Source organism: Scyliorhinus canicula, chromosome 11 (assembly GCF_902713615.1).
Source record: "Scyliorhinus canicula chromosome 11, sScyCan1.1, whole genome shotgun sequence".
Taxonomy (NCBI): domain Eukaryota; kingdom Metazoa; phylum Chordata; class Chondrichthyes; order Carcharhiniformes; family Scyliorhinidae; genus Scyliorhinus; species Scyliorhinus canicula.
Genome location: NC_052156.1, coordinates 120,460,759 through 120,475,028, shown reverse-complemented (window position 1 = coordinate 120,475,028; position 14,270 = coordinate 120,460,759). Strand labels below are relative to the sequence as shown.

General features: G+C 47.4%; 1 protein-coding gene across 4 annotated transcripts in view; it reads left to right on the top strand.

Moving 5' to 3' along the window:
• The window catches only part of LOC119973336 (copine-8), a 449,311-nt gene that overhangs the window by 379,848 nt on the left and 55,193 nt on the right, over positions 1-14,270 (top strand). For all 4 annotated transcript variants that reach the window (XM_038811212.1, XM_038811215.1, XM_038811214.1 and 1 more), the window contains one exon: positions 1,825-1,871. In XM_038811212.1, coding sequence (XP_038667140.1) covers positions 1,825-1,871 — 47 coding nt within the window. The remainder of the gene's footprint in view (positions 1-1,824; positions 1,872-14,270) is intronic.

Genomic DNA, 14,270 nt, shown 5'->3' with positions numbered 1-14,270 from the left:
TTTCCCCTTCATGAAGCAATGCTGACTCTGCTTGATTGTATTATGTATTTCTAAATGTTCTCCTATGACATCCTTTCTAATAGACTTCCCAATTACAGATGGTAAACGCTCAATTGAGATGCTGTGAATGTTTTCTTTGAAAATCCACAGGTTTTCTGAATCTCTCGAAATAAATTCTTGAAAATATGAATGTCTTCAATAAAATAAAAATTAATCCATTTGTATTAAACCATTAATATACCAGGCACCCAATGTAGAAATGGCTACACTATTTGAGCAAATGTTGAAAGTATAGTCACATCAAGTAAATAATCGATTTGGCTTGACATATAAGAAGCTTCAGAAGAAAGCAGTGTAGGGAGCCACACAAAACCTCAACAGAACATTGGAAAGGCAACACTTGAATTTTTGGCCTGAATTTTCTAATTAGGCCTCTAATTCTAAATGAATTAGGCCTTCATTTAAAAAAAAATAGGAACATAGAAACAGGGGTAAACCATTCAGCCTCTCAGGTCTGTCCCGCCATTCAATGAGATCATGGCCGATCTGTGATCTAACTCCATATACCTGTCCATATTTTTGCTTAACAAAATTCTATCTATCTCAGATGTGGCCCATTATAAAATTGACATTGGGAGCTCACTGGAGCGGGATTGGGATGTCACAAAAAAGCAGGAAATGGCTTGGTGATGGTGTTATATCTTTACAGGCGCATGCCCACGGCCCTTGTACTGACTTCCTGGCCTGTTTTCTGAGTCTTTTTTCTCAATATGGCTCTCAATTATACCCATATTGTTGCTTGTCCAACACTCTGAAGCAATGAAAATGTGTGGGTTCAAATTATGGTGAAGGTTGGTGTGGACCAATGTGCATGTACGGTAATGGTGTCCATAAAGCTGCAGGGGTGGGAACAGAGAAATCAGAATGATCAGGGAAGTAGCCTATTTAAGGAACATGGATAAAGCATTTGTATCTCACTTTCCCCAACAGCTGACTCACTACCTCCAATTACATTGCCATCTGGTAGCACATTACCACAGCCATCGAACCTCACAGTGACAGGAGATCATGTGTAATTTATGGGTCTCGATTAATTGGGGAGAATTAAAATTACTTGGCTAGGCAAATCTATTGATGATGTGGCCAAATGAATTACTGTGTGAAAGAGAAATCAACTGAAGTATTGTTTTTGAAAAAGCACACACTGTATCCCACTGCCCCCTGAGTGAACAGTCTTGTTACAAGGCAAGGGGAAGATAACAGGAACATGATCATTGCTTGCGGATTGACCTATACAATAGGGTGAGCCAGGGTGGCATGATTCCAGCTCATTCCTCCTTCTTATAGGTTTGTAATAATGTAATAATATTCTTTAATTGCCAGAGGATGTCTTCAGCTTTTAAAATGTTTGTGGTACAGTGCGCTTGCTTGTTAAGTGAATTGGTACTATTGAGTAATGTAAAGTACATTTTGTGCTCCATTCTATTTAATAAGTACAAAATACTGTGATCAGTACATCCTAGTTATGAACAGCGTTGTCTCTAAATTATCTTATTTTCCTTTACATTTTGTTTTATGCTTGTTGCATGAACAAGTATTATAATTCTTATCATAAATTCATGCACTCACATTTATAATGGGCAGAGCCAATGTCAATTTGTCACGTTATAGTTCCTGCTCCTGTCAATGGTAATGCCATACCAGTTCCTCAAAAGAAAAACATGGATGTAGGAATTTATAATCTGGAAGGTTGATGGGATATATGTATAAATGTAAGACTTTCCGTACATTGCAGATTAAACATTTCTTACTTTTGTCTTTTAGGACACAAATCAATTTCACCGTGGCCATTGATTTTACTGCATCAAATGGTAAGTCAGATTCTGTGTATTCAAATTGAAATGTTAGATTTTTTTGATTGGGAATATATTTTTTAAAAATCCGTTAATTACCTGACATATATGTACAAAGCTTTAATAATCAGATGTAATTTGTCTTTTTATTATCCATCATAAAGGATTATTGCTCAGTATGACAACCATTTGTATAATTTACATAACATGAGAGAAATGAAACAATTATAAATAATACTTCAGTGAATCATTTGAGCGGTTTGGTATCGAGTTTGTTTTGTGCCTTTGCTGTCAGCTACCAGAAAAGACAACGGGGGCAATTTTCAACTCCCATTCACCGTCAGTGGGAACGATGACACAGGCGGAAAATCCCGTGAAAATCGGAAAATGCAATTCTCGTCATTTTCCGATTTTCCACCTCCCTCGAAATGGGAAATCCCGCCGGTGTAAACTCCTGCTCCTGCTACCAATCCTGTCCACTGGAATTTGGAGCAGTAAATCGCCTCCGACATGTAGTGTGGGCAATGCTGCCAAAGCCAACATTTGTTGCCCATCGCTAATTGCCCTTGAACTGAGTGATATATAATAATAATAATCTTCATTAGTGTCACAAGTAGGCTTACATTAGCACGGCAATGAAGTTACTGTATAAAGCCCCTCGTCGCCACACTCCGGCGCCTGCTCGGGTACACTGAGGGGGAATTCAGAATGTCCAATTCACCTAACAAGCACGTCTTTCGGGACTCGTGGGAGGAAACCGGAACCCACCCAGACACAGGGAGAACGTGCAGACGCCACACAAACAGTGACCCAACCCGGGTCCTTGTGCTGTGAAGCAACAGTGCTAACCACTGTGTTACCATGGAGCCCTTGCCTGGCCATTTCAGAGGGCAGTTAAGAGTTAACTAACTTGCGGTGGCTCTGGAATCACAGGAATTTCAGACTGGGTAAGGGCGGCAGATTTCCTTCCCTAAAGGACATTAATGAACCAAATGGGTTTTTACGACAGTGAATAATTGTTTCACAGGCACCATTGCTGAGACTAGCTTTTGACTCCAGATTTTGATTAATTTTAATTCTACCAGATGCCATGGTTGGCTTTGAACCCAAGTCCCAAACGCCTGGGTTTCTGAATTACTAGTCCAGTGACATTATCACGAAGTAAGGGACCGACTGAATTTTCGCACAGCTTGTCTGCTGACTCCCAGTCCCCTTGTGCTTGACACCTGCATTGGGGCTCATCATCCCATAGGCTCAGATCTCTGCTTGCTGATGCTTCTGGAAACGGGTGCTCGAAGCACTTTTAATACAAAAGATGTTCCCCATTGCTGTATGATCCATCCTGTCATTCAAAGACGTCAGATGAATTTAATATGGGCAGGTAATACATTTTGGAACAGATCATAATTGTGTGCAACAGGAATAGGTCTTCACTGGCAGAGGCTGAAAACAAAAAGGCTTTCAGACAGACTGCTGAAAATAGATATGAAAAATGAGCTACGCAAAACAGTTAATAATGTGAATTTGGAATTAAATTGCAAATCAACCAAATTACAGGCAATATGCAATCAGTCCTGAAGTGTTGCATGCAGTGGTGGTCGTCATATCTCAAGAATCTAAATATAGCTTAAAAAAGAATCGAACATATCAAATTTTATGAGATCAAACATAACCAACACCAGGAGTTGTATTTCAGATATACTAATACTTGTTACAATAACAAGCACTTGGGTTAATGTTGATTTTGGCAATAATTTAAAAAAATTCAAGTGTTGATTATACCAATACAGGGTACGATACACAAAATCCAGCTATCCCAAAACCGGAAATATCTGAAAGGTAGACATGTCTATCGTAGAAACGGTTACTGTTAGAGCCATTGCACACCAGTTTTCATCTGCTTGAAAAATGCTTGACCAAACCTAAGCAGCAGCAGCCTGGTTGAAAGGCTGGTACCTGATCTCCCCCCCCCCCCCTGTATGTTAGAACCATAGAATTCCTATAGTGCAAGAGGAGGCCATTCGGCCCATTGAGCCTGCACTGACCTTCGGAAAGAGCACCCTACCTATGACCGTTCCCCCACCCTATCCCCGTAACACCACCTAACCTGCACATCTTTGGACACTAAGGGACAATTTGGCATGGCCCATCCACCTAACCTGCACATCTTTGGATGGTGAGAGGTATGGTGATATGCATCACTGTAAATACACAAGGGGTTAATGTAAATACACTACGACTAAGTAAACACTAGAGGGAGCACCAGAGACATCATGACATGCAGAGATACAGCTCATGAACACACAGAATAGGACACGACCAATGGGCAGTCAAGACACCCAGAGGTGACACTACCACAAGGGGGCATTACACAACTCATATATAAGGACAGGGCACACATGCTCTGTCTCTTTCCACAGGCGACACTTAGAGAGTAGGACAGATCAGAAGCATCACACCCACCACGTGGCTTAGAGCAGACTGGTTAGTTAGACTGAGTTACTATAGCAAGGTTAGCAGGAGAGTTGAACTCACATAGAACTATGCTAATGGTTCAATAAATCACATTGAACTTACTCCAAAGTCTGGAGTATCTTTTGGTCAAAGCTGCATCGAGTTGAAGCCTGTGTTATCTCAGAGTACATAACACAACATGGTACCAGGTGTGCCTGTTGAATCTATATAGTTCAACTCAGCAAGATCCGTGACTACCAGTAACAGCACCCAGGCAAGATGATTGAGATTCCGGTTCCTCAGCAGCTCAGGTACCACGGCAATCTCAGTGCCAACTGGCGTGCATTCAAGCAGAGATTTGAGATTTACATCGTAGCATCTGACCTAGATGGCGTGGCCGATGCTGAGAAGATAGATCTTCTACTCACCATTGCGGGTAAAAGTGCAACAGAAATATTCAACTCCTTCAAGTACGGACAAGCAAACCAGCTTTCAGGAAAGATGTCATCAAGAATTGCTACCACAAGCATAAAAAAAAGAGTCCACCTCAGACAATGAAGTGATTTGACCATTTGAACACCTCCTGATCACTTCTTAGTTACATAAACACCAGGACACTGACGGCGTTCACAAGGGAATGACAACATCAACATTGACACTTCCATAACAGCACAAACAGCGGATAGATTACATAGATCATAGATTACATGGACCATATAGTGCAGAAGGAGGCCATTCGGCCCATCGAGTCTGCACCAACCCACTTAAGTCCTCATTCCACCCTATCCCCATAACCCAAGAACCCCTCCTAACCTTTTTGTTCACTAAGGGCAATTTATCATGGCCAATCCACCTAACCTGCACGTCTTTGGACTGTGGGAGGAAACCAGAGCACCCGGAGGAAACCCACGCAGACATGGGGAGAACGTGCAGACTTCGCACAGTGACCCAGCGGGGAATCGAATCTGGGACCCTGGCGCTGTGAAGCCACAGTGCTACCCACTTGTGCTACCGTGCTGCCCCTAGGGTGAGCCGTTGGCCACTGGCGGGATCTTGCAGTCCCACCAAAGCCGCCGTGGAACCCGCCACAGTGCAGCTGACTTGGGAAGGCCTGAAAGACCCCATTTGGTGACTATTAAATTGGAATTACCCAACCCTAGTGTTGGCCAATTAACTGGGGTTGTGACCCACCAGTCTGGGGTTGGTCCCTCCAATGAGAGGCCTAGTCTGGAGGATAAGATGTTATTAACATGCCGCTTTTGAACAGCTGGCACCTCATTGGCACATCCACTGCAAGGCTATCATAATATCAGGTGGGTTGGAGGGCAGCCTACCCAGCAAGAAAGTAGATTTGGTTCATTATTTTTGCTGAGCTCAAAGAAGCACATCTGCTCCCAATGATCCCACAAATATAATTCAACACATCTTTTTTGACCTGGATTTAACTGAGTGGGGGTCATAGCACACTCAGAGTGCTGGAGGCCATTAAAATGTCAGAAGGATCCCTGCAGTAAGATGAGGAGATGACCAATACGTCCATCACATCCGGAAACTGCGCTAGAGTTCATAACACAAAATGGGGAACGATCACTAAATGGTTTTCCTCCAACTTGTTTAGTCCTATCCCATGTGGTATGTTTGTTATGGTTTCGGGCTTACTTCCAAAACTTCTAGATTTCAATAAAAAAGTCTTCTCTAAACATCCTGAGTCTTCTAATCAGTGAAGTCTGTGACCTTATTCCTGTATTGAAGATAGTGGACACAATCCAATGGTTTTAAACAGAGTCCTGTTTTGGGTTTAGCGGAGTGATTCCCGGCTATTAAACAGGACTCTGCTTTATTTTTGGGTCTCGTCAAGGAACAGCCCATCCCAGACTAGACTGACCGAGGACTACACGGTGGTACCATGGTTAGCACTGCTACCTCATAGTGCCAGGGATATGGGTTCAATTCCATCTTGGGTGACTGTCTGTGTGGAGTTTGCACTTTCACCCCGAGTATGCGTGGGTTTCCTCCAGGTGCTCCGGTTTCCTACCATATTCCAAAGATATACAAGTTAGGTGGATTGGCCATGATAAAGTGTCCCTTAGTGTCCCGGGATGTGCAGGTTAGGAGGGGTTACAGGGATAGGGCGGGGTAGTGGGTCGATGTGGTGTGCTTTTTTAGAGTCCTCTGAATGTCCTCCTTCGGCACTGTAGGAATTATATGACAACTAGGGATGGGTCATGTGTTCCCTCACATCCCTGTGTGGGTGGTACTGTACTCAGTGGCAACTTTAACCCTATGGTTAAAGGGAGGGGGTGTAGTGATCTCTATATGTGCATGTACACAAGGGGTTAATGTGTAATCAGTAACACCACATGATCACTAGAGGGCCGGACCAACAGGGGTATAAAAGGCAACCACATTGGGTCTCTCTCGCTCTCAGTGCTGTCCCTGTTACAGGACTTTAGATTCTATGGCGATCGTAACTTGCCTCCCATCCATTTACTCTATCTACACCCACCGCTGCCTGGGGAAAACGGGCAAAATAATCAAAAACCCCTCCCACCCAGGGCAGCACATTGGCGCAGTGGGTTAGCCCTGTAGTCTCACGGCGCCAAAGTCCCAGGTTCGATGCCGGCTCTGGGTCACAGTCCGTGTGGAGTTTGCACATTCTCCCCGTGTTTGCGTGGGTTTCGCCCCCACGACCCAAAAAAAGATGTGCAGGCTAGGTGGATTGGCCACGCTAAATTGCCCCTTAATTGGAAAAAACTAATTGGGTATTCTAAATTTATATAATAAAGACCTCCCGCCTGGCTAACTCACTCTTCCAACTTCTTCCATCGGGCAGGAGATACAAAAGTCTGAGAACACACACAAACAGGTTCAAAACAGCTTCTTTGCCGCTGTTACCAGACTCCTAAACGATCCTCTTATGGACTCACCTCATTAACACTACACCCCTGTATGCTTCACCCGATGCCGGTGTTATGTGATGTGTTGGGTATGCTGGGTCATAGCAGTAAGAGAGACAGGCTTCCAACATTTGAATAAATGCAACTCTATTTTATTGAACTCTTAACTATTAAACATACTTTAACTGTGGGTTGACACTATGCTGAGTTGACTGGAGACCTGAGGCTAATCTGACCAGACTATTTTACTACCACATGGTGGATGTTCTAGTTGTTGCTCACAGGCTCTGACTGTCTCAGAGGCTGCATCCCGAGAGAGCGGGAAAACTAGTGCCCTCTGGCTTTATAGTGGCCGTGTCCTGTCTGGTGATTGGCTGCTGTGTTCTGTGTGTTCATTGGTCATCCTGTGTGTCAATCAATGTCTGTCTGTGCACATCATATACTTGTGTGTATATTATGACATTATGTAGTTACATTGTGTACCTTGTGTTGCCCTATTATGGATTTTCTTGCATTTTCTTTTCTTCTTATGTACTTCATGATGTGTTGAGCTGCTCGCAGAAAAGTATTTTTCACTGTACCTTGGTACACGTGACAATAAACAAAATCCAATCTATTTATCACAATCTCACTTGGGTTCTTAATGAATTCAGTGAATTCTCCTGAAGCTACTCGAAGTGTGACTATCGTCATGTATGACTTACTACCAACTGGCAGGTGTCTCAAGTCACGTGATAGATGTCTGCTGCCACCTGCTGGTTGGAAGTTGCACCGATGACTGTGCACTGATGTGTACATACATATCATTTCATTTTTAAATCTTTATTGTCACAAGTAGGCTTACATTAACACTGCAATGAAGTTAGAGTGAAAAGCCACATTCCGGCATCTGTTCGGATACACAGGGAGAACTCAGAATTCTCAGCTGGTACGGGAATTGAACCCACGCTGCCGGCCTTATTCTGCATCACAAACTAGCTGTCCAGCCCACTGAGCTAAACCAGCCATGCGCCACATCCCCGCAGACTGTGAGGGCCAGTTTAACTGCCTTGCAGTAGCAGACTGGTGTGGGCTGCCGATAGGGAGGGCAGTGATCCAGACCTAGAAGCCGTCTCTATTTGTTTACATGTTATAGCAGCTACAGTTAGCCCTGTAGGGGGGGCCTCCCCCACGCCATTCCATTCCCCACTCCCACCCTGTGACAAGTAGGCTTACATTAACACTGCAAAAGCCATTCTTGCATTTAAATCCAAAGAAGTTGGAGAGAGTGGTTCCATTTTGAAGTGCCCTCTCCCTCACTCATCATCCAGCGCAACCTTGCTGCTACTTTCAAGGCCTCTGGTCCACATTCTGATTGTTAATTGGCAGCCCGGGAAAATCACAATGACCCAAATCTTCTGATATGGAGAGAGGCTGATAACTTGCGTTATTGTTGTGTCTCAGGACCATAAGGAACTCCTGAAATATATATATCTGCTGTACTTAAGCAGGAAGTTTAAAGATCCAATTGCCAGCTTTATCTTGCCCAGAGTACGCAGTGATTCCAACAACAGTGAGATCAGATAGCCAGAATCAGGGCTGTTTGTCCTGTACATGCTCTGGTTTTTACATGGATAACATGGAGGCCGTCGTGAACTCGGCCGAGGTTCACGACGGCCTCGGGGCCCGCTCCCCGCATCTAATTCACCCCCACCCGGGGGGCTAGGAGCGGGCCCCCGTCATTCCCGGCCGCGACCTTGTCGCGCCGGAAATGACGCCCGAACGGCGCATCTCTGATGTCATCCGCGCATGCGTGGGTTGCCGGTTCCAACCCGCGCATGCGCGGATGACATCAGCGCGCAGACAGCACGAACCCGCGCATGCGCGGTGCCGTCTTTCTCCACCACCACCCGGCAAGACGTGGCGGCTTGATTTTGCGGGCGGCAGAGGGGAAAGAGTGCGTCTGTTTTGGACGCTGACCCGACGATCGGTGGGCACCGATCGCGGGCATGTCCCCTCCGGAGCACAGTCGCGGTGCTCCCGTCCCAATCGGGCCCCTGGATGCCCCAAACGGGCATCTGCCGCCCATTTCACGAATGCAGCAACCAGGTGTGGTTGCTGCCGTGGTGAAACGGGTGTGAAGGGCCGGCTGCTCAGCCCATCGGGCTCGGAGAATCGCCGTTCGCCGTGAAAAAAGGCGAGCGCCGATTTTTCCAAGGGGGGGGGGGGGGGAGAATCGCGAGGGGCGCCAGGGGGGGCATAAAAAATGTCGGGAGGCCCTCCCGCGATTCTCCCACGCCGCGTGGGGAGCGGAGAATTCCACCCTTAATATTTTCAGAGCAGGCATGAAACCAGCATACTCTAAGTAAATCAGCTGGAGTGACACAACCGGAGCATTGTTCAGTCCCCATGCCAGCGATGTTTAACATGCCCCCGTCCCTCACCCTGATGCACTCCGCAGGCCCAATCCTGCCAATTTTCACCACCCTGCCAAACGTCACTACCTCGCAACAATGGGGTTATATAACTGAGTTTTTAACTTCTTATACACGAGTAACAGTCAAACAATAAAGCATGTATCAACCACCTCAACAAACCATACCAACCAAAAACAAATCCCCCTCAACAATTATAACCTCCCCCCTCCCCAACAGAACCATCCCCCTAACAGCTAACAGTGACCAGATCCTTGAAATGCAATATAAACAGTCGTCATCTGCAGTAGAACCCGTTAATCGCTCCCCTCATCGTGAACTTAATCTTCTCGAGATACAAAAGCTCCATCAAGTCACCCAGCCATACTGCAGCACTGGGTGGTGCCACCTACCTCCAACTCAGCAGGATCGACTGCCAAGCCAGCAAGGAGGCAAAAGCCAACGCATCCGCCATCACAGCCATCCTCAATTCCAGCTGGTCCGATACCCCTGAAAATTACAACGAATGGACAGGGCTTCAAATCCACATTTAAAATTGCCGATATGGTATTAAAAAAAGGCCCCCAAAAACCCACTAATTTGGGGTAGGACCAGAATGGTTGTGAGCCCTCTCGAGCTGCGCTGACACTTCTCCTCAACCCCCTTGAAAAAACAACACATTCTAGCTTGGGTGATGTCATAATATACATCTATGTATATAATGAGGTGCAGACAGGCAGTGTTTGACACACAGGATGACCAGTAAGCACACAGAACAGAGCAGCCAATCACCAGACAGGACACTACCACTATACAGCCAGAGGGCACTAGGTTTCCCGCTCTCTCTGGACCCAGCCACTGAGACAGTCAGAGTTCGTGAGCTGGCCAGTGCAAACACCATGTGGTAGCTAGTAAGTCTGGTCAGGCTAGTACTAGGTCTCCAGTCAATTCTGTATAGTGTCAACCCACAGTTGAACATGTATATTAGTTAATACGTTAAAGAAAATCGTGTTGGATCTTCTCCAGTGTTAGAGGTCTGTCTCTCGCCTCACTGTATCAAGTGCAGTCCACGTCGACCCAACCTGCCTAACATATCATGGTACCACGGAGTGATACTGAAATTTGACGGACCTACATTGAGTGAATCAGCGTTGACCAACAAGCAGCCATCCAGTGACATGGAAAACGTCCACGCTCCTCCGCAGCTCCGTATCTCCGGCAACCTCAGCCCCAATTGGAAGATCTACAAACAAAAGTTACTCCTATACATCGAGGCCACCGACCTCGAGGCCACATCGGATGGCAGGAAGATGGCGCTATTCCTCTCCACAGCCGGGGACCATGCCATCCACATCTACAACTCCCTTACATTCGCTGAAGGCGAAAACAAGACAAAATTTAAAACAGTCCTGCTGAAGTTCGACAGCCACTGCGACATTGAGGTGAATGATAGCTTTGAACGGTACGTTTTCAAGCAGAGGCTTCAGGGTAAGGATGAACCTTTTCAGCCCTTTTTGACCCATCTCCGCATCCTAGTGCAGTCATGTAACTATGACTCGACAGTTGATTCCATGATCCGGGATCAGATAGTTTTCGGGTTCCACTCCGATTCCCTTTGCCTGCAGCTCCTGAAAGTCAAGCAGCTCAACCTCACCATTGCCACCGAAATGTGCGTTCTCCACGAACATGCTAACAATCGGTACTCCCACATCAGGGCGGCAGAGACTACGAAGCTAGCCTCCTACAAGGCGGAAAGGGTACAGGCCTTCACACAAATGCAGGGCCTAAGCATCGACGAGAGTGGCCGCTTCACACGCTTTTCCCATGCCCCTGCGCAAGCGCACCACGACTGAGGGGACGACGAGACCGACGACCAGACTGCGCAGGTGCGTACGTCGTTTGACCACACTGCGCATGCGCGATGGTGCACGGAACGCCCTGACGTTGGCGTCGTGACGTGTCCGAATTGTGGCTCCGCCCACTTAAAGCGTCAATGTCCGGCAAAAGGACGATGGTGTCTACAGTGTGGCAAGCTTGGCCCCTACGCAGCCCTTGGCAGATCTGCTCCACCACCCAGCAGCCAGCGATCCCAGCCATGGTGCAGAAATGTCCGTTCAATACAGCAGGGCCATGCCAGATTCCAATCCTGGCAGCCCAACAGACCCTGATGCTGAGTGACTCAAATCCCCATTCCGGTTGGGCATCATAACAAAGCATGCGCTGCCTTTCTCCAAGATGGCGAAGCACCTTTAGATCCTCAACGTGGATCCCGACGATGAGTGGTGTGCTGTCCTCACAGTTAACAAGGCTCGCATCCGGTTCAAACTGGATACCAGTGCATCAGTGAACCACATCTCAAAATCCGATCTCGACACCATCCACATCAGACCAAATATTCTTCCACCGGCCTGCCAGCTCCTTGACTACAATGGCAATGCCATAGCTGCCAGTGGCTCGTGCCAACGAGGCGTGTCCAATAAGGCGATTAAAGCGACGCTGCGGTTTGAGATCGTCGGACCCGACAGAGCATCCCTGCTCGGTGCTCGAGCCTGCAAGCACCTGAACCTGATTCAGCCAGTCCACACCATGTCGTCCTCCAGGTGATGGCCTCACCTGATGAAAACTTCCAGGCTGAAATTGATGACATCATCACGCAGTACCACAGCGTATTCGATGGAATGGGCACGCTCCCGTACCGATACAAAATCCTGCTCAAGCCGAACGTCACCCCTGTAATTCATGCACCACGCTGGGTGCCAGCACCCCTCAAGGATAGTCTTAAGCAACAATGACAGGACCTCCAAGACCAGGGCATCATATCGAAGGTCACAGAACCCACGGACTGAGTCAGCTCCATGGTCTGCATCAAGAAGCCGTCATGGGAGCTTCGGATCTGCATTGACCCCAAGGATCTAAACCGCAACATCATGCGATGTCATTACCCGATACCAAAACGTGAAGCGTTGATCAGTGAGATGGCTCATGCCAAATTCTTTACGAAGCTGGACGCCTCCAATTGATTTTGGCAAATACAGCTGGACGCATCCAGTCGCAAGCTGTGCACGTTCAATACCCCGTTCGGTTGCTACTGCTACAACCGGATGCCTTTTGGCAACATCTCTGCCTCAGAGGTATTTCACCGCATCATGGAACAGATGATGGAGGGTATCAAGGGGGTGTGAGTGTATGTTGACGATGTCATCTTCTGGTCCACTACTCCCCAAGAACACATCGCTCGCCTCAAGCAGGTATTCCAGAGAATCCATAAGCATGGTCTCCAGCTCAACAGGGCCAAGTGCTCGTTTGGTCAATCAGACATCAAATTCCTCAGTGACCACATCTCTCAGCAGGGCGTGCGGCTAGATGCCGACAAGGTCTCGGCGATCAACGCCATGAAGACCCCGGAGGACAAGAAGGCGGTCCTCCGCTTTCTCAGGATGGTCAACTTCCTCGGGAAATTCATTCCCAGTATGGTGTCCCACACCATGGCCCTCCGCCATCTTGTCAAAAAGTCGACGGACTTCCAGTGGCTGCCCACGCATGAAGAGGAATGGCGTGAGCTGAAAGCCGCGGTTCTGGCGTTCTTCGACCTAAGCATGGAAACCAAGATATCCACTGATGCAAGCCAGGAGGCATTGGGGCGGTGCTCCTCCAACGAGCTGACTCCTCGTCCTGGGCTCCACTGGCATATGCCTCCAGATCCATGACGCCCACTGAGCAACGGTACGCTCAGATTGAGAAGGAATGTCTGAGCCTCCTAACGGGAATAGTCAAGTTTCACGACTATGTTTATGGCCTGCCAAAATTCACGGTAGAGACGGACCACAGGCAACTAGGCCACATTATCCAGAAGGATTTAAATGACATGACGCCTCGGTTACAGTGAATTCTTCTTAAGCTACACCGCTATGACTTTGAACTTGTCTATACGCCAGGCAATGAGCTCATTGTTGCAGATGCCCTATCCAGGTCCGTTACCACACCGTGTGAACAAACTGACTTCATCTGCCACATAGAAGCGCAAGTGCAATTGTGTGCCACCAACCTTCTGGCCTCTGATGAGCGGGTGATCCAAATTCGTGAGGAAACAGCCAAGGATCCTCTGCTGCAGCGTGTGATGCAGCACCTTACAAATGACTGTCAGAAGGGACAATGTCCCCAGTTCTACAACGTAAAGGATGAACTGACAGTGGTGGACGGCATCCTCCTGAAGCTTGACAGGATCGTGATTCCTCAGCATGCGAGCTATGGTGCTCGGCCAACTCCATGAGGGTCACCTTGGGGTCGAGAAATGCCGACGCAGAGCTCGGGAGGCAGTCTATTGGCCGGGCATCAGCCAGGACATTGCCAACACAGTCCTCAACTGCCCTACCTGTCAGAAGTTTTAGCCAGCTCAACCCAAAGAAACTTTGCAGCAACATGAGATAGTGATCTCCCCGTGGTCCAAAGTCAGTGTCGACCTTTTCCACGCCAAGGAGCGTGACTACGTCCTCCTGGTCGAATACTTCTCCAGAAGTGGTGAAACTGTCCGACCTCACGTCAAAGGCGGTGATCAAAGCCTGCAAAGAAACGTTCGGCAGGCATGGGATACCGCTCACGGTGATGAGTGACAACGGTCCCTGTTTTTACAGCCAGGAATGGTCTGATTTTGCACAGTCCTACAACTTCCGTCA